Consider the following 21677-nt stretch of genomic DNA (forward strand, 5'->3'; position numbering starts at 1 on the left):
CAAGTTTCATGAGTAGATATAGATATTCACATGAAAACATTGCATTTTTGCTTTTCTGCACCTTTACATCATTTTATTCAATAAAGCATTTCATACTTTGTTAAATATTGGTGAGTTTATTGTGTTATGCTACATAAACTCATATAGAGTCCAAATAAACTCACATAAGACCATACTTAGAAATACTTTCATTTCAAAGATTTAGTTTTTTATACTTAATCAAATAATCCCAAATAGTATTATAATGTAATACTATTATATTACTTATCTGCTTTCATCCATTTTCAAGGCTAAATTAGAAATCAGCCAAACCAAGCTCAAGTAATTCATATTATGTTATTCGGGTGATCGTAACGTTGCTACAGCAACTCACAGCACAGACACTGGTGTTAGACAGGAGCACACATGATTATCTAAATGCACATGCTACAAATTCCTCAAAGAGTCATAAGTGGGAATTCATTGCTTACATTTGCACAATTGTGTCTGAAAAAAAACCACAAGACTTCTGGAAAAATGTCCTTTGGATAGTTGAGACCAAAATGGGGGTGTTTGACTTTAATGCACAGCATGACATTTGGAAACAGCTCACACCAAACTATTGCTATGGCCTTTTTGCAGACACAGGTCCTTGGCACCTTGCAGTCACTGAGTGAAAGTATTCTAGAATTAAATTTGGCACAATCTGCCCAAGAGATAAAGCTAAAGAAAAGACTCAAAGTGTTGCAGGGTCCTAGTCAAAACCTGATTGAATGCTGCGGCATGGATGCAAACCTCAAAGAAAAGTAGGCAGAGATTCCTTCACAAATGTGAGCGACTGACACAAAAAACAGATACTTACTGCAGAAAAAAAACAGATAGTTACTGCTGATAAAGGTTGTTATACAAAAACTATGGAGTGTACATAGTTTTTCACAAGACTCCAGCTTGTCAGTTATAACATTTTTGGGTCAGACAGCAGCCCAAATGCTGATTAAAGAGAAGAAGCTGGTGCAGTATCACTCCTCAACAAACAGTGGCGGTTACAGTTTCGATACAGTTTGCTGATGCCATAAAAAGAGGGGAGGAAGAAGAAGAAGACCTCAGTGCAGAAACAGGCAACAGAAGCAGCAGTTAGTGTTTCCAGCTGTCAGACGGGATTCAGAAGAACATTGGGAAGAGAAAATAATAGAAAGGAATATTCTCATATGTAACAGGGTGAACAAATCACAGCTATATTTGTAATGCTGAGAGTCAGCGCTGCTGTATACATCCACACAAACAATTCAGCTAAATTTATTCACTTAAATAAGCTTTTAAATTTTAAGCTCTTTTAAACATGTGAAATATGATTTCAGCTGCTGTTTTGTCTCATAATCATGTTTGAGTTACAGTATAGGTCCAGGCACAGACCAAAACATTTATTTTTTAACCACATTTGTGAGATTCGTGTATGCTGACATTTGCAAATCAAAATGTGAGGTAGTTTGTCACCTTGAATAATGACTGAGTGTCAGAATACTTAACAACTAAAACAGCAAAAAGAAATCATCATGGTCCCATTATGAATTGCTCATTAGCTGATGCCAACTTTTCAGTCAAATCAAAGAGGAATATCATAGTTTGGTCAATACTTTTAAAAATGGCTAAAGAGCTGGGAAAGCTCAATAAGAGACATTTGCATGAGACAGAAAATAAAGTAGAGGAGGCAAGAAGCAAGACACAAGACTGAAAATAATATAAAGAGCAGATAAGAACTGGTCACAGCAGCTTAAACGGATCATATTTCATGGCTATTACAGAAACAGAAGAGCACATCCTCATCCCCTGCAGAAAAAAGTTATGTATGTGCAAGGATTGGCTAGGGTTAAAATTAAAGCTGTGCAGATTTAGTAGAGGAAATAAACTCAATTAGTGGGTTGTTGAAAGCAACTATATTAATGGGCCTGTATAGTAAATGAAATGATCTGTTTTGCAAGTGTCTTTAGGACTCTGCATCATTGTACTTGTTGTAATCAGTCAAGTCCTTTTTAGCCTCTTAACATGTTTAGCTGCAATTTCTGATGTCCTCTAGGCCAGATCTCTCTTTAAAAAGGCATCTCTAAAGTCAATGAGACCTTAGTATCTGGATAAATAAAGGATACGTACAATTCAGTTTTCCAAAACCTGATTGGCGCTTCTACTTTGTGACAGGAATGTTCATTCTGACTCAAAGAATAGTACACTAGTTTATACAAAATTTCATTATAGGGAATATTATAGGGTTACTGGCTCAGAAAGAGAAACAGCATGTTTCGACTTTGTGCTGGAATGATGCAAGAATAAAGATTATTAGAGTTTTCCTGACGGTGACAGAGAGTTAAAAAACTTCAGTGTAGGGACTTATGGGGGACTACAAGTCCCAAAACAAAGGAAATAAATACATAATTAAACAATTTATTATTTTTTTATTGATTAATTAATTAAGGGAATAATTAATGAATTAATGAATATATAATTATTGTATTAAATAGCTGTCCAATTCATTTAAAACATTTGATACATTACTTATTTATAATTTATAATTTAATATTATTTAATTAATTAATTAAACTTTTATTTGATTATTTAATAATGTATTTATTTAACTAATTTTGGAACTTGCGGCCCTCTAAAGGGAATCGGTACGGGGGAAGAAAAGACTGAAATCATTGACTAAAAAACTGGGGGTGGCAGTAATACAACTCTAGAGAATTAGAACTGCCATCAAACACAAGAGAAGAAGAACCGATGATGACGTCAATCCAGGGGCGCCAAATCTGCTGCACGGTGCACACAGAAGTACTCGTCAGGTGAAGTTTGGGGTGTTTTCATCATCTGAGCAGGTCAGCATAAACTTTGCTTGCGTTTATGACGATGTGTGCTACTTTTGCATTTTCTCCCAGCAGCCTAAACTAATGACTTAAGCACAAATCTCCAGGGCGAGCTGGTTAAAACTGTCCGTTTGAGTGGCGCGTAGCATTTAGCTAACGTTTAAGCTCACAGCAGCCACACGGATAATAACAGAGCATTCCTTATTTCTTCTGAAATGCACCTTTTCCGTTGATAAAATCCTCGTATAAAATATCCGTTCTCTAAAGTTGTAAGGATCCGAAATGTGGCGATTTTCTCTGTGTATGCAATAAATGTAGGAGCAATTTCTTTAAGGTAATTGTCATACAATCATGTAATCCAACAACGGAATAACTGTGTGTGGTTATTCCATGTCCGATTGTAGGTCTGTGTGTGTTTCATTGTGTCTGAATGTGTATAACTTAATGAGTCAGAGCTGGATCTCACATTGCTGTCATTTGACTTTTAGAGTACCATCGCACAGTGGGATCTTACATCTCCCTTCATAAAGTCCCTTTAAGCTCCCGACACACACCCACAGATTCACACATCATCATTTGCTCTCCTGTCAGGAGCTCAGTCTGGGTAGAGCTTTTTTTCTCCTCCTGTAAGGTAGGTAAGAAAAACAATGTTGTGTATTTCATTGTTTTTCTTACCCACCTTACATATCAGTTTCTTTGTTTTTTCCTGATTTGTTGCTAAATATTGATATTAAAATATTCATAAATATAGTGTGTGGAAATCTTTTTCTCTTTATTTTTTATTTTTTTTAAACAGTAGTAGAAACCTGCCAGCCAGCTGCAGCCCTTGTGGGTTACAGTCTAAATTTAATGTTTTTGGTTTCTCTTGGCTGACTAAAACTTGTTTGTCCTTCAACAGCCACCATAGTTAGGATATCGACTTGAAAAGGGAGGAGTAAGAAAACAAAATTCAGTTTACTGCAGTCTTTCTAGCAGTGATATTTTACACACTGCAACTTTTAACCTGATCCTAAAGCGTGTTTTTTTGTTTTTGTTTTTTTGCACACTTTATTTAAGTTTGCACAAATGTATGGTCAGTCAATGCTGTCGAAACATTAACACCCCACTGTGTGCCCTGACACACCTGATTTAGATGCTAAACAGGGCATTAAATGATGCCGCTTCTTCAGCAAAATGTATTAAGTGTGTTGTTGCAGTTTTTCTGAGTTCAAAAAAATTAATTTAAAAAAGTTTTACATTTTCTGATTAATTTTTTTCCTTTGGTTTTCAGTATTTGTTTTCTCTTCAGTTAGGCTTCAGTTATTTTTGTAGTGGGTTTGATCCTTATATTTATTTAATTATTTGGTTTTAGTCTTTTTAATTAAAGTTTGGAGGGTATTTATCAGGGGCATCTCTTACAGAAGTTTAAAGTAAGTAAAATAATAAATACACGCCTTACTTTGTGGCTCACTGAGACAAAAGTCAACTTTAAATGTAATTTAATGTTGCATGTTCTTTCAGCCATCAGTCATGGACCTCAGCCCCTTTGAAGATGACAACTCCGTCAGCTGCCGGCTGGTTTCTGAGATCCCTGAAGTCTGCAAAACGGAGGATTGCTGTCTTGGCATTGATGAGGCTGGCAGGGGGCCTGTGCTGGGTACGTGACTTTTACTTACTCTAAGCTAACCACTCGAGGTTCTTCTATATTTGAAACACAGAGTGCAAGGTATGTAAAGTTATGTTGAAACATAGTGTTAAAATTGCACTTAACTAAATTAAATGTTTGCCAAATTTGGCAAATTTTTGCCTTTAATTGAACATTAATTAAAAACCTTCATAAAATGTTTAGAAATTTTATCCTACAACTTATTTTAAAATTTAATAATTTTGTTTACTGGTCTGGATACACAGAATGTGAAATTCTGGTCTAATACCAGTGTTAAAGAACAGTTTGTCCAATGCTTTTGTTTCTAATATCCCTTCTTTGCTAGAAAAACGAGAACATTTTAATGGTTAAAAACCAACAGATTTTCTGATCATCTCACTGTCCTTAAACATTAAGGCAGTGGAAATATTTGACACAAAATAGTTACTTAATCTTTGGTAAATGCCATGTTATTTGTTGATAGGAGCCAACCATGTAGCTATGAGCTGATATTGATGTTTGTTGTCTTCCTGTTATTTGCCATTTGAGTTTTGGGTGAATTAGTATGTACATTTAGTAGAGAAATCTAACAGTTTTGATGTTACTTGTGATGCAGGGCCGATGGTGTATGGGATATGTTTCTGTCCACTTTCCAGAAAGGAGGAGCTGAAGGACTTGAAAGTAGCAGGTAAACCAGTTTGCTTGTATTGCTGTATTTAAACGGAGAAAAATGCAGCAGTCTTTCTGAATATAATGCTTTAAACTCATTGTCACTGCTGTCCTCCTGTACAATTAAACAAAAAAAGAAAGAAAAGTAGTAGGGGTGGGCGATATAAACGATATATGATAGAAACGATATAAATTTGGCCAACGATAGAGATTTTGACTATACTGCTCTACCGCGATAGCGCATGTTGATGATGTCATCAAGCTGCCCCTGTTTTGGTCGAAAGCATCGCAGCGGCTAAAACCATTATCATCTGCAAATTATGGCGGGCGACAGTCATAGCAAAGAGATGAAGCACTTTTGAAATATGGGGAAAGCCAAAAACTGCGCTTCCTCCATTTCCGTAACATTGATTCATTAATGTTGAATTCTCTCGCAGCTGCTCTATTCCCATATTGTTGCAGTATATTAATAACTAACCTCGTATTGTGGATTAATAATCTCAGTTGTTCTCCTGACTGAAGTTTGCTCCGTGTATAGCATCCTGCTATGCGATTGCATTTGTCCCTGACCACCAGAATCCCTCACGTTAACTTTTATTGAGTGGAAAAAGTTGGTGTTCATCCTCCAGCTTCACTGTGCTAATGTTAGGGCTGCTCGATTATGGCAAAAATGATAATCACGATTATTTTCACTGAAATTGAAATCTCGATTATTTGACGATATTTATTTAACCCTTTAAGACCTACCATAGAACCAAGTCGGCCAGAGCTTATATTATTTTTTTTTTACATGCTGCAGTGCCATTTTTGGGAGCATTTCAAGTTGCTATACATCAATACAACTGTTATAGCCCATATTTTAATAATATGTATGCATTAAGTCCATATTAACTACTTCAATTACAAAAAAGTGCAATAAACTACAAAAAAATTGAAAATCGTTTTTGTTTTTTTTACATATATTTCTACTTGGGGAAATTTAAGAGGCTTATCCCTCAAAACTTTAAATACAAAAAAGTTGCAAAAGATAGTTTCCCACCACAGGAAATTTATTTTGAGTGTCTTCATAGTTTTATTTTGGAGATACAGCAATTTTTATATACTGCAGGAAAAACAAAAAACAATCCTATGATGCAAATTTGCAAAGAAAACAGCAGTTGCATCAAAATAAACTATTTCCAGCTGTGCAATTCGAGTTCTAAGCATCCCAGCAACTATTCAGAAAAGTCAAACATGACTTATAAAAACACCAGTATAGGCTTTTAAGGCCTACAAGTAAAAAACTAAATTTTCCGTAAAAATGACGTCACTTCCGGTTTCGGACAGGAAATGGCGGACATGCGATAGTTCGTGTTGACGTCTTTTTCATTGTGGGAAGTGTTACGAACAGCTGATCGGATTGGCAAAGCGTGTTTCTGGAATATTATGTTTTTATTCCTGCAAGGCTTTTTATGCAATTTTTGCAAAGCTGTATGTGGAAAGAAACCGTGACCGAGGACAAGCTGATGGCATAAGATGTAAGTACAACTCCTCCGGTTTCATATACAAAACAAACTATTGCGCTAGCTTACGCGGTTCTGGTTCTACAGGGATTTAAAGGGTTAACAATAACAATGTATTGAATAATGACTTTAAAAAAATAATATAAAATAGTGTGCAAATACTGATAACAGTGCAAATGTTTGCAATATAAAAAATAAATGAAAAATGTAAACATCTATGTTTAGTGAACTTTGCAGTGTTGCTCTGTGGTGCAGCTATGACACCATAGCAAAGTTTACACACTATGTCTACTTGATCCACGTCTGACTCCGCAAACCCATAATGTTTCCACACCACTGAAGTTGTTTTTTTTTTTTTACCTCTCTTTTCAACCAACGGCAGTCACTCTCCTCTCCAAATAACTTCTGCTTAGCTTTCCGAGCTTTCCGAGCTTCCCTCGGGTCCTCTTAATTGTTGTGATGCAGGTTCGAAATGCAGAGAGGTGCGCTCGATTTGCCACACGGAGCAGCGCGAGAGTAAAGCACGAGGGAGGGGCTAATAATTGGCTCAGTCATTTTTAATGATCGTTGAAAGCCCAGATTGTAATCGTGATTAAAATTCGATTAATTGAGCAGCCCTAGCTAATGTTATGCTAACATAGCTGTGTCGCTAGCAGTCACATAGCACAACATTATATACCAGGTAGTCCAACTTCAGTAACCCTGCAAACGCCACTGCTGTTTAGTTTCCTGTCTTCATTTATGTTGGAAGTGGTAGCAGAGCTGTATGTTTTAATTAGTTTCAAAAATCTCTCAGTAAGAACATGCTATGTCATGTTTAGGTGGAAACTAGCGAGTTAACTTCCTGTTAACTTCTAACTCCGTTAAATTTAATAAATTCTGTTTTCATGGATGTAAAACTTAATTGTTACACCCGATAAAGCAGCAACACTGATGATTTAATTAAAGATGAAAGAATTTAGACCGTTTTTAACTCCTAGCGTTCGTTTGACTTTGGGACCTGAAGTGGACGGAGTTTTGGACCCAAATTACTCCGCAAAGCTCCTCACTACGGCAGCCGTAATGCTCTGACAATCCATCAAGCTGTGCGGCTTACCAAAGTTGTACTAAAACATTTTTAACAGATTTCTGCACGCCAAAGTCGGTTCGAGGTCAGTAAGCACAACCAGAATTTATACATAAGGCACACTCTTGATTTTTGAGAAAATTAAAGGATTTTAAGTGTGCCTTATAATGTGGAAAATACGTTATACAGAAGAAAAGAATATATCGTGATATATATCGTTACCGCACGTGCTTCAAATTATACCGCAATATGGATTTTAGGCCATATCGCCCAGCCCTAAAAAGTATGAAGCTTGCTAATCATTATTTACTTTGTTTCAGTAACTAAAAATGTCACCAGAAAATAAATGAGCATGAAAAGCCCCCCAGTGTTTTCCTTTCCACATTTGAAGATACAATTTGTCATTGTGTCTTCAGTTATTATTTGCTTTTCTTTTAGATTCAAAAACCCTGACAGAGGCAGAAAGAGAGAATCTTTTTGAAAAACTGGATGAAGCTAAGAGTTATGTTGGGTGGGCTCTGCAGATTCTGTCGCCAAACACCATCTCTACCTGCATGTTACGGAGGTAATTTGCGCATACAGCGCCATGCACTTGGAGGTTTGTTACCATCATTCATGCAGACTAACATAATGTGTATTTTTCCTTCAAGGACAAAATACAACCTCAACGCCCTTTCACACGATACAGCAATAGACCTTGTACAGTATGCTTTGGACAGTGGAGTACAGCTTAAAGAGGTAGGTAAACAGTTTACATGAAATGTTTAAATATGTGCACATTATTCTTTTAATAGGGTCCGCAATGTCCTGTATAGGTCATATTTCCTCTATGTTCCTAAAAGCTAAATCTGCTTTGAAACTGTCCTTTGAGCCTAAGGGGGCACTTTTGTGTGGGTGGGCAGTTAAAGGGCAGGGGCACTGTGGAGAGCCACACTAATAAGGTGGGTTTAACTGTGCTCAGTATTAATCTCTTTAAACTCTCTTGATGTCTGTATAAACAGTTTCTGGTAAGAGAAGATGCTACAATTAAGCAATGAAAATGTGAAATAGAGCTAGTAAAAACACCATTATTTTATCACTATTTAATCAACATTTCCAAAAATTAAAGAAGAAAAGTTACATGTTTTTGCAAAATTTCAAAGACTTTTCATTTTAAACAAAGCACTTTTGCTGTTTTGGTTATAGTTTTAATTACTTTATCTGCAGTTTTTAAGTTCTTTTTTTCTTTTTCAATGAGAGAATCTTTTTTGGGCTTGAACAAGTAAATTCAAGTTGGGTTTAATACCTGAGATGCATTATGCCTTATGGACCTTAGAGCTCTGGATGTGCTTGCCTTTCTTCTTAAAAAACAATTTTATATTTCTGCTCTCAGGTCCCAAACTCTTGCCCATGAATGAGCCACATGCAGCTGTGTGGTAGCCTCTGTCACCATTCAGACACTTTATCTTGCATCTGCTTCAAAAGTCAGACTTTTTGTTTTGTTATAATACCTGCCATTACACCTGCAATTTATTCCATTACAGCCTATCCAAGCTTGCAGTTTCCTAACTTTCACTGACCTCAAACCTTTTTGTTTTCCAACGTCGAAAAATGTGTTGCAGACTTTATAGCTATTATGGAGCCAAGGAGACAAAGTTCAATCAGAAAACAGAGTTGTCTGCTTTGTTTTTCAATGGAAACTCCATACTTCCTGCAAATTCTATCTGTCTTGTTACTGTTTGCCTTGAGATAGACACATTCCTCAATGCTTCTTTTTTCCCCCTCATGTTAGTGGGCATATTAGTGCAGAACAGTCCACCAATGACCTCCGCTACAGGTGGTCTAGAACCGTACATCCCAGGTCTGATCTACTGTATCGTCAAATAAAAACCAAAATATAATAAATCGCTGTCTTATCGCAGCTTTATTATATTTGAAGTAGTAATTATCCTTTTTGTTTAACTGTTTTAAGTTGTAGCTCCGAGTGATCCAACCTGACTTTTTCATTGTGTATTATTTGCCTCTGTCTTAACTTTTACTATCTCTGTGTTGTGCAGATTTATGTGGACACAGTTGGCCCAGCGGACAAGTATGAGCATAAACTCTCTCAGCGGTTTCCGGGTATTCAAGTGACTGTGAGGCCAAAAGCTGACTCCCTGTTTCCAGTTGTGAGTGCAGCCAGTATCTGTGCAAAGGTTAGTGATCAGTCCTCAGCTGGATTTAAGTCTTTTCTGTTTTTAAATTCCTTGGCTATTAGAGTTGGTTGGTACTTTATTATCTCTAGGGTGTAAAGCTACCTTCAGAGATTTCATTGAAGTATTGAAACAAGTAGTTTTTACAAGCTGTAGTAAATGCAAAACAGTTGTGCATTGGATTTTGCACAACTTTACTATCAGGCTAAAGAGAAGCATTTGAACAATAATACAAAATTATGTCCTTATTCGTGTAAGGATTACACACTTTTTATGGTATTTTTTTAGTGATATATCTTATGCGATTATTTAGTGTAGAAAACAGAGTTTTGGTTCTTCAAATATTCAGCATTTTACATTGAGATGTTTTTTTTCTCCACTTAATGGTTTCTGGTTTACTGCAGTAGACAGCAGACCAAAAGGAGCAATTTCCCTTTTGCGATTATTGACCTACCGTTGCTGTTACTAAAGAATATTCATATTTTATATTTCATATTTTCAGCTCTTAAAGAGTTTTCTGGTGCTATTTTTTGGTTTGCAGGTTGCTAGGGATCGTGTCGTGAAAGGCTGGAACTTTACAGAGGACTTGGGAGAGGTGGATACAGACTATGGCTCAGGGTACCCTAATGGTAGGAAACCATGCACATATGTTATGTTGGAAGTGATAGCAGAGCTGTACGTTTGAATTTTTTCAGAAATCTCTCAGTCAGAACATGCTATATCATGCTTAGGTAACTAGCGAAACTAGCGAGCTAACTTCCGCTAGCTTCCTGCTAACTTCTAACTCCGTTAAATGTAATAACTTTTGTTTTCATGGATGCCTGGAAGTTAAACTTCATAGTTACACCTGGTAAAGCCGCAATGCTGATCGTTTTATTAAAGATGAAAGAATTTAAACAGTTTTTAACTCTCAGTGATGCTGCGGTGTTCGTTTGACCTGAAGCGTACGGAGTTTAGGACCCAGATTACTCCCAGATTTAAGAGCATCTTAGTCCGACAAATACGACAATAACGACGGCCGACAAACACCAGACCAGTTCCACATCACTGAAGTTGCACCATTTTTACAAACCAGTTCTGGTTCATCTGTTTCACTCAACAATCGGCCATGTGCGTATGAAAACAAAGGCACTGCGCATGCGCGTTTTACTCATATTCTATCGCGATATTTCATTTTCCTATCGTTGCCTAACATTATACCGGTATTACCGTGAACGGTATAATATGGCCCAGCCCTAGTTAGTGCTAGTGCAAGGATTTTAACATGGGAGTGATATAGGAGAATTTATTACTGTGCTGCAGCATTTTTGAAAGTGATTTAAGGAGGCCTTAGACAGACAGGAAAAGAGTGGGTTACAATAGTCTAACCGGGAGGAGATGAAGGCATGGACAAGCATCTCCATTTCACCTTTGGAGACAATAGTCCTAAGTTTAGCAATATTTCTTAACCCTTTACAGCCGATCGGAGCGGGCACGCTCTGTTTTGCGTAACTATTTTTAAATCCCGGTAGCACTGCAACCACGTAAGCTAGCGCAAAAATTTTTTTGCATATGAAACCGGAGGAGTTGTACTTACATCTTATGCCATCAGCTTGTCCTAGGTCACGGTTTCCTTCCACATAAAGCTTTGCAAAAACTGCATAAAAAGCGCTTGCAGGAACAAAAACATAATATTCCAGAAACACGCTTTACCGATCCAATCAGCTGGTCATAACACTTCCTACGTTGGAATAGATGTCAGCGCGAACTTTTGCATTTCCGCCATTACCTGCCCGAAACCGGAAGTGACATCATTTTCGCGGAAATGTAGTCTTTTTTACTATCAGGGCCTCAGGGCCTATACTCGTCTTTTTAAAAGTTATCTTTGACTTTATGACTTTCTGTGTCGTTTCTGGGATGCTTAGGACTCATATTGCACTGCTGGAAATAGTTTATTTTGATGCATATGCTGCTTTTTTGCAAATTTTCAGTATAATATTTATTTTCGTTTTTCCTGCAGTGTATAAAAATTGGTGTATTTCAAAAATAAAACTATGAAGACACTCAAAATAAATTTCCTGTGGTGGGAAACTATTTTGTGCAACTTTTTTGTATTTACAGTTTTGAGGGATAAGCCTCTTAAATTTCTCTAACTACAAATATATGTTAAAAAAGCAAAAATGATTTTCAATTTTTTTGTAGTTTATTGCACTTTTTTGCAATTTATGTAATTACTATGCACTTAATGAATACATATTATTAAAATCTGGGCTATAATGGTTGTATTGATGTATAGCAACTTGAAATGCTCCCAAAAATGGCTCCACAGCATGTAAAAATATGATATAAGCTCTGGCGGACTTGGTTCTATGGTAGGTCTTAAATGGTTAAATGAAAAAAGCAGGAGCAGGTCATAGACTTGATCTGATCTCTGTCAAAAGACAGAGAGTGATCAAAAATTATCCCAAGATTCGGAGCAGTAGCTTTAATCAAGGATTAGAAAGAACCCAGACTTTGACTAATTTGGGGCTTGATACTCTCTGGGGCAAGAATTAAATGCTCAGTCTTGTCTGCGTTCAACTGCAAAAAATTGTTTGTCATCCAACCATTAATTTCCTTAGACAGCCCATTAGAGGGATAATTTGTCTAATTCCCAAGGTTTAAAGGAGATGTATCATTGGATATCGTCTGCATACAGATGGTAGGAAAAAAATTTGAAACCGCTGATTATATGGCCTAAAGGAAGAATATATAATGAAAATAACAAGGGGCTTAAAACCGATCCTTGAGGGACTCCACGTGAAAATTTAGCTATATCTGACCAGAAGTTTCCCACTGAAACTAAAAGTGCTCTATCCACAAGAAATAAGGTGAACCACTTTAGGACAGATCCAGATATCCCGACCATATGATTTAAACGGTGGATTAAGATCTGATGATGAAGTCAGGCCCATCCCATAGTGAGACATCTCACTCATGCTATTCTGAGAACCGGGGTTACACAAGTAACCGGAAGTATATCACATTACAATTTACATCAAAGGGACACTGTTTTCATTAGCGACGGACATTGTTGGGATTAACAGTTTGAAATAACATTTCACTTGTTGAATTTAATGCTGCCTACTTAAGACTGTTATGCTAAAATAATTTTATTTGCATGTAAAAGTTTTGTAGAAAAACTAGCACTGAGTCCCACTCTTTTCTTTGTTTCCAGATCCCAAGACGAAAGCGTGGCTGCTGAAGTACCTCGACCCAGTATTTGGCTACCCTCAGTTTGTTCGATTTAGCTGGAGCACTGCCCAAACCCTAATGGACAGCAAAGCGGTTAATGTGCATTGGTAAAGAGCCTTCAAACTCTATTCTGATCAAAGTCCTACTTTGGTTATGAAATCCTCAATTAAAGGAGCATCTGTCCTTCTGTGATTCTGCTCTTATACTGTTTCTGCTATTTGTGAGCACAGATCTGGCTGATACCAATTTCTCATAGTGTATTTGCAAAATACTTTGTTTTTCAGTGTGTCTGTTAGATAAGAATACTTGCAAGATCACAGGTTACACTTAATCTCTGTGCTAATCGCTTGACCTTAGGAGACCAGTAGTTGGCACTGAGTTTAAAAAACAATCTTTGTCCTCGTAAATCTTTTCTCAGGGACGATGATGAAGAGAATGGCGAGAAGGCAGCGCAGAGGCAGAGCAACAAGTCAATGTTGTCCTACTTCAGTGTATCAGCTGGAGGTAACGACCAAAATGCAACCCACCAGGCACACCGCTTCTTCACTGAGCGGAGGCTGAAGAGCCTCAACACACTCTAAAGACACGTTAGAGGGCCTTCACATACATCCTGGAAGTCATAAATGCATTGTGGGACTTTTTTTGTAACACAGATGCAAACTTCAGTCATCTGTCTGTATTTGTCTTGTTTGTAACTGTTTTTATATATAAAGATGTTGTTTAAATATGTTTTAAAGTGTGTTCTGCATTCTGTACCATACATCAAGAACGAAGGTGGGTTCATTGCTGGATTGCGTTGCAGTCTGTAATGCCAATACTGCCCTCCATTGGTAAAATGAATGAAAAGCATCAACAGAATGCAGCAACTACTATTCGAGTTGGTAACACAAGAAGAACAAATTATTCATCGAAGTCTGACATCAGTGAAATCTTCAGCTTCATCGTAAATCTAAACAACTTATTAATTCTGTATACTTTCAGTAAAAACCGATGGAAGTGGTCCATTGCAGATTTGGAACACACTTCATACTCTGCACAGTTTTCTTCAGATTGTAGCTTTTAGTTGAGAATAAAACACAGCGCTACTTAAAACAAGCGTCTTTAATTTTAACAAAAAAGCAACATAAATATTGTCACAATAAAACAGCCTTTAATTCTGTAAATTAGTAATTTCAAAGAAAAATGTACAGTTCTAAGTATCTTAATACAATCTTTAAATACTTCACAGCAGTTGGTAGTTGTTGTCGTTGCATTTCACGTGATAATACACTGAGTGATTCTGTATCCAGCTCTTGTAGGGAGACGGTATCTTTTGATATATTATGACTAAATAAAAATGACAGTCCAGGTTTTCCTTGAGTCATCAGTCCTAACAGACAGGTTGCCAAGAACAGAAACAACATAAAACAACATGTTACAAAAACTTCTGCTAAGCATCTCAAAAATAAAATGGTACATTTTTATCACAACCGAGGGGTGGATATTTGGAACTTAATCATGTTTAGCTTCTGTTGTCTTCAGTGTTACATGCAACAGATATGAGGTAGAAGTAGGTTGAGGTTTGATGGTATTACTGCATATATTTCTCTTCTTTAAAGCCCACTCTGTAATCTGTATCAATACAACAATGTGCATTTAGAGAGCACAGCTGAATTTTGAGATGACCTTCAAATGTTTATATTCCAGAAATCGCAGCCATTCTTTTTCCGGATCTGTCCCACGCTTCATCCTCTTCTAGGCCTTTTCTCCAGGACACGTTATGATGCATCACATTTTACTACAGGATGATGAAAGGCAGCTGGCTAGGAGTTCCAGCTCCCGTCATATGAATATGAAAATAGATTCTGGCTAGGTTATGGAGGGAAAATCCATTTCTCCACCTTGCTAGTTGCTGTTGGGTTTGTTTCTGGACTCCTGGATCCTCTTCCCGCAGTTCATAGCTAAGCTGGAGACAGCAAATGAGGAAAGGATGATGATAGAGCTCCCCACAAAGTGAGATGAGGCTCCTCTGGGGGCTGCTCTCAGAGCTCTCCTGGGGAAAGTTTCTCTGTCAAAGGCTGTCGTGGCAGTCATTGTCTGTGCCACTGGCTCCATGGTTGTGGAAGGTAGTCAGATGTCAGAAAGCTGAATTCCAAGGCAAGTTGGCTGCTGTAGCCTCAGCTGGAGCTGTCTGAATCACTCTGTGCTGCTGATTCCTTTCTTGATCCTTCTTCTATGGTCATTTATAACTTCCCCAGACTCCTCTTAAGTCCTTTGAGGAGCTCAATGTCCTGTTGCGTCAATGGGATTAGTTAGCGGTTGGCCCATGTGTAGATATGACTAATGCAGATCTATTTCAGCTTAGGACTGCGCAATGTAATTCTATTAGATCATCCTGTCTTTGTTCCATAGTGAATAGGCAGCGTTATATATGGAATACAATCTTGCACTTTGTAAACATACAGTTATCGGCCACTTTGTTAGGTATACTTGGTAGAACTACCTTAATTCCTCATGGCACAGATTGAACAAGATGCTGAACGTATCATGGATTGTGATAGCATTACGTGATTGCTACCAATTGGTTTCTCATTCATGATGCAAATCTTTGTGTTTCACAACATGCCAGAGGTGATATCTGGTGACTGAAGTTCAGTTGAGTACAGTGAACTCATTGTGATGTTAAGGAAACCAGTTTGAGATGATGTGAGCTTTGTGACATGGAGTGTCTTCCTGCTGGAAACAGCCATGAGAAGATGGATGCACTGTGGTCATGGACATTGTCAGTAATAGTAGTCAGACAGGCTGTGGCCTTTTTGGCATTTAGGAGCCCAAAGTGTGGCAAGAAAATATCCCCCACACCATTGCACTACCACTTTGAACCTGAACCCCCAATAAGGGAGCAGAATATCAGCCCTAGCAGAATGTTTCGAAATCTTCTGTTGCCCAGTTTCATTGAGACTCTGCGAGTTGTAGTCTAAGTGTCCCGTTCTGTGCTGACGGGAGTGACAGTACGGTCTTCTGCTGCTGTAGCCCATGTATTCAAAGTTTGATGTGTTTTGCATTTAGAGATGCTCTACTGTTGATCTCAGCTGTAACAAGTGGTTATTTGAGCTTTTGTTCCCTGCCTATCAGGTTGCGGCAGTCTGGCCATTTTCTGATCTCTGACATCAGCAAGGCAGAGAACTGCCTCTCTCTTTTTCAGATTATAGCATGTAAACTGGAGATCATTGTGGGACAAAATCCCAGTAGATAAACTGTTTTTGAAATAATCATACCACCCCATTTGGCACCAACACCAATACAGATGCACATTCAGAAACATTTGATCAAATTTTTTTCTCCCATTCTGATGCTTAGTTTGAACTTAAGCAAATCATTTTGACCATGTCTGCATGCCAGTGAGTTACTGCCATGTGTTTGGCTGTTTAGATATTCTCATTTACGAGCAGTTGAACAGGTGTGCTTAACATTTTATGACAAAACAAAAAGAAACTATACCACCTTACCCTCCAAATATTTCTTTTGATTTTTAAATCCAACTTTAAATACGTTCCACATTTAATATTTAATTCAAGTCAGAGAAATAAATATGAAAAGCTAAACCTGATAAAGTAAGGCCGATATTCAAAAAGTAAAAAAAAAGAAAAGAAGACATGAGGTGAAGCAGACCAGAACCTACAAACATTTTGTGAGTCACTGAGGACCGTCAAAGAGGACTGTTGTGTTTTGTTTTTTTTCCCCGACCACGTAACGTCTGCCCCCTTCGTTAAGAAAGCTGAGCTGTTGACTGAAAAGGATCAGGGGAAGATCCAGGCTGATTTGCAGGCAAGAGTACATCAGCTTAGGAAACTGAGCAGGATTCGTACACACATCAACCTAAAAGTTATAATTAACATTCTGTAAATACATTTTCCAAATATTTTATATATTTTATATTAGCTATAAGTATCACTCAATGTTGATACATTTTAAATAATCTGTTCTCATTTAACCCCAGCGTGTTAATGAAATGCTCCACAGCCAACATAATTTTTCATCTTTCTTCGTTTTCTATATGATTTATATCGCAAATACTCTTACATTTTATTACACTCAGTGACGCTGAAAGGACTTTTGTGGATTTTGTCCTGGACTTTTGCTGAAACAAATCAGGAAAGATTTTTCTGAGGGGATTTTTAAACTATTTTTCAACATTGTATGCATTAAACAGTACACTGATAATTGGGCCCAAATGTATTATTTTACTCCCAATCATTTTTGTTTATGCCACATTACTTGTTTAGAATTCCTAACGCTATTAACATATTTAGTTTGTGATTGAACTGATATCATTGATCATGAGTGAAATATACATATATACAGCATACAGTGAACTGTACGTGTAAAAAAGTAATTTCTGAATTCACTGAGACGTAAGAAAAAGCTTCCACCAAAGGTCAGACTGTACAGCCAGCTTTAATTTGAGCTGGCTTTTGGCACTGAGGAACATATCCTGTCTTGACCCAGGCACAAGGTGTCAGCAGGTCTCTAAATCTGTCATTACGCGTAGTCCTAGTTTCTTTAGTTCATCTCTTTAATTGTTTAATTGGATTGCACTGGTTTTTTTCCACTACTAGCACAGAAAGCTTTCATGAATTAATCTCTGGTGGTGGAGCTGTTGTAGTTGTGTGAGACAAGAAAATCACGCTGCATAATTTTGTCCAAAAATAGGAATTATTTATGTAACTAATCACAACTCAAACACTCCTTCTGCTGCTCTCTGACCCGTTAAATGTCAGACTGAACTTAACAAGGTCTGTAATAGAGATGCATGACCTAAAGTCATGTGAATAAGAGCACCCTCCTTCAGTCCTAAGGTTTTACATACTAGGGCATAATACCAGGTTCTGAAATTATTTAATGCAACCCCAGATGAACAGCAACACATGACATATTACACTGTGTCATTATTAGGGCTGCCACTTTTTCTCGACTAGTCACGATTACGTCGACTATCAAAATCGTCGACGACTGATTTAATAGTCGACGTGTCGTTTGAAGCTTTGTAAGATCGCAAAAGACGCAGGAATAATAGCAGGATTTAAGAGTGTAATAACGGACTGAAACAGAAGATGGCAGCACAGCATGTACAAGGATGCCAGCTGCCGTTAAACCCCGAAGAAGAAGAAGCAGCTGTGTCCCAGAATTCATAGCGCGGCCCAGCTTAGTTTCCAACAATGGCGGTAGCTAGTTAGTTTTAATATTACTCTTATTATTCTTTCTGGGTCACAAAATAAACGTTTAACATATTTTCAGGCGAGAATGTAGCTGTGTAAACCTCAAATATCTGCTCAGTTTATCAGGACACCACATATTTTCAAAAGCGCTCCGACGTTTTCGGAGACGTCTGTTACCCACTAGCTCGATAGCTAGCCGGGGGCTAGGTCACTAGCGCCGTGAGAACACCGGACTCCCGCAAATTGTTTTCAAACCCACCGCCATCTTTCGCGACTCAGGTTAAATATATATGAGTCACTTAGATAAATTAAAAATGTTATTGTTTGGCTTTTTTTTAGTATTTTATTTGTTCCTGAGTAAATCGGTTTGGCTGAGATTAAAGTTATAGTTTTTACACAGCTGAATAAACGTCAAGCAGACAGCTGATTATCAGAAGTGTGAGATGCTGGAGAATATACTCCGGTGTCCTGTTATATTTTAGATAGCAAGGAGTTTATTAAACTTTACCGAAACAATCTGCAAATTTCATTAAAATTGAATAAACTATCATCTTGTCTTTATTTTTAGTTAGCACCTTAAAAGCTTAAAGCTGTAAGCTAATGATAGTTATATAAGAGCAGATGCTGCTGGTGCAATAAGCTGTAGTTTTACATCCAGTGGATGATGATCTGATTAGTCGACTAATCGCATAAATAATCGGTGACTAGTCGACTATCAAAATAATCGTTTGTGGCAGCCCTAGTCATTATTTAACGAAAGCTAAGCCAAAAGGCAGAAACAATGTGAATCACTCCATGATTCGTGATTGGCCCACACTTCTTTAGTGTTGCTTCATTTCCTTGAGGTTTGTGCTCAGTTGTTCATGCACATTCCTATCATAGCCTTTCAGTCAGGTTGAGGTCTGGACTTTGACTGGGTTCTTGCCATTCTGTTGTATATGTGCTGGATCATTGTCCTGTTGTATGATCCAATTTGGTCCGAGCTTTAATTGACAGATGCCCTCACCCTGCCAAACAAGCCATGCATGTTCGGTGTTTTTCTAATTGTACTTTCATGAAATTTAATATTCTAACTCTTGTTTTATTGCAGTTTATCTGAGTATTGCACAGTCTGACCTTGGAGGACCTCCAGTCATGGGAAGATTTTGCTGCCAAAATTCAAATTAAATAAATAATAACACAGTGTAATATGCTTAGGTTCTGTTCATCTGAGGTTGTGTTTAAATCAGGTGATGTAAGGTGATGGGTGGATGGATGGATATGTAAAGACTTAGTATTGGGCGTACTTTCTTTTCACTGTAAGCATCCAAGCAACATTTACGTAATAAGGTTATCACTTGCAGTATCTTCAGAATGAAAGATCTGTTGCTATGGCATGAAAAACTGTGCTGTAATTAAGAGAAATGTGAAGGAGGCCGTTCACATTGTTGACATTTCCACAAAAATATCAACAATGTGAATTTCAATTTGTGATTAAAAAAGGGTTGCCCTTCAAAACAAATCTCTTTTGTGATTTCACATTTTCAATGTGATGCAAAAAGCTGCTCGATGCAATGTTGTATTTAAACAGTCAAGATAATGTTACTGATTTTGTTTTATTTAATATCAAAGACAGTCTGCACCATCTTATTAAAAAATATCAGATGGCTAAATGTTTCGTAAATGCCATCATCTGTGTCAAGTGACCTTTGAGGATTTCTTCATTAAACTGCAGAAACGTCTGCCTGACATTTCATGTTTGCCTTCTTCTGCCTAAAGATTTAAAGACAATTCAGCAGATAAGACACTGCTTTATTTGTAATTTATATTCATATGGGCGTCATTTTGTATTTGCTAAAGGTCACTGGTATATATTCCCACAGCCTTGAACGTAGTTTGATCTCAAGCTGCTTCTTCTCTGTGGGTCAGCAGTATGAACTCCTGCTGTGCTTTGCTGAACCTCCACAGACACCGCTCGTGTTAAAATTCAGATAAATTATTTTCTGTGGGGCTGTCTCAAGAGGCCTAACATTTCACTTGGCCTTTTCACCATAGGCCAGCTAGTTTTGCTTGAACTAGCCGATCCTGTCCACATGGTGTCTCTGTTGCCCCACACTGGTATCTGGACTGTAAGCTTCTGCACATCTATGAAAGAGAGATGTTTTCTGTGAAGAGAAAGAGGTTATGACCCTGACATCAACTCACCAGTTACTTTATAAGATACACCCGTGAAGTCAATACAACAGATTGGCCATGATAAAATCAAAAAGTGATCTTTTTATTTTCATGTTTATCATTTAGGCCATGCACTAAAGGGAATTAAAAGTGTTCCTAATACTTTGCTGCTATTTTGCAATTTTTAGGGCAACCCAAAATCCAGTAAACCACACTCACCCATTATGGCCTCAATAGCAAACAAGATTTTTACCTTTTTGATGATCTCAGCAACAAGTGAAAAATAAATAGTTCATTAAAGTTATAGCAGAGTTGTATTGAATTGCACTGTATTTCCCAGGTTTACCCAATACGGTAGTTTAAGTGTAATTTCAATTTGCTAAACGGTATTAGATGATTAACAAAAGGATCAACAGGATGTTTTTTCACTTGAACTCTCAGTATGAGGTCCAAAGAAATGTTGATGTAACTGAAAGAGGCCATCGTTAGGCTGAAATAAACAAAATAAATGATTCAGAGAGAGTAAAACCGACAGGAGTGTCCAAATCAGAAAAAGAATGACTTAAAATAAACACTCTGGTCAGCTCAGAAACATGAAAGCACCTCAAAGGGGATGGAAGAAAAATAAAAAGAATTATTAAATTATTATTATCATTATTTCCATAGTTAAGAAAAACGGCTTCACAACAGAATACTCTCAAGGAGGCACATCATGGTCAGAGTCTACATAAACAGAAATACAGAGGGGTTACAGCAAGGTGCAGACCAATCCACCTGGTGCATAACACAATGGTGGAGGCAATAACAATAGTAAAGAAATCTGTACTGCTATTCTTTCAGCTAAACGAGTAAAAGATGACCTGATTTCCAGTTACAGATGTTAAAGATGACACACTTCATTAACATTTTAAGCAGGATTACTTTTTTATGTCCGTCTTTTGCAGTTTTAAAAAAACTTTGGGAGCCCTGCGTGATCAGTGCTTAGTAGTATCTTCTTTGGAAAATGTCAGGGTAAGTGATGGCTTTTTGAAGCACCCTTCTGTTCCTGTTTAGGAGATATTTCTGCTTTGTTGCTGCTAAACTCTTCCACATGTGAGAGACTGTGTAGTTGTCCTAAAAGCGCTTCTTTTTTGGTGATGTTTATGTCTGAGGACTGTGAAGCAGATCACTAAATCTTAAGATTGTGTTTGTTGAAGTACTCTGTTACGGAGTGTGTTATGGTCTGTTTAGAATTACTTCTCTGTGGTAT

The 21677-nt window shown here is 37.4% G+C and overlaps 1 protein-coding gene across 1 annotated transcript; it reads left to right on the forward strand.

Annotated features, from left to right (window-relative positions):
• Positions 1–2731: 2731 nt before the first annotated feature.
• Positions 2732–19995, forward strand: rnaseh2a (ribonuclease H2, subunit A). The gene is made up of 9 exons (XM_085277110.1): positions 2732–2843; positions 4332–4467; positions 5072–5143; positions 8131–8257; positions 8343–8430; positions 9729–9866; positions 10405–10492; positions 13060–13183; positions 13495–19995. Exons 2-9 carry the CDS (start codon positions 4341–4343, stop codon positions 13655–13657), a joined length of 927 nt encoding a protein of 308 aa, XP_085133236.1. The 5' UTR covers positions 2732–2843; positions 4332–4340; the 3' UTR covers positions 13658–19995.
• The last annotated feature ends 1682 nt before the right edge of the window (positions 19996–21677 follow it).

This window comes from Mchenga conophoros, linkage group LG6 (genome assembly GCF_057382185.1).
Source record: "Mchenga conophoros isolate Kocher_MC1m ecotype Shallow Benthic linkage group LG6, M_conophoros_male_GT1.1, whole genome shotgun sequence".
Taxonomy (NCBI): Eukaryota; Metazoa; Chordata; class Actinopteri; order Cichliformes; family Cichlidae; genus Mchenga; species Mchenga conophoros.

What these genes read in the sequence shown, in the direction of transcription:
- rnaseh2a (XM_085277110.1), top strand. Translation starts at nt 4,341, where the DNA reads ATGGACCTCAGCCCCTTTGAAGATGACAACTCCGTCAGCTGCCGGCTG. An exon ending in TGGCAGGGGGCCTGTGCTGG is followed by an intron (nt 4,468 to 5,071) that starts GTACGTGACTTT and finishes CTTGTGATGCAG; the next exon opens with GGCCGATGGTGTATGGGATA. An exon ending in TGGCTCAGGGTACCCTAATG is followed by an intron (nt 10,493 to 13,059) that starts GTAGGAAACCAT and finishes CTTTGTTTCCAG; the next exon opens with ATCCCAAGACGAAAGCGTGG.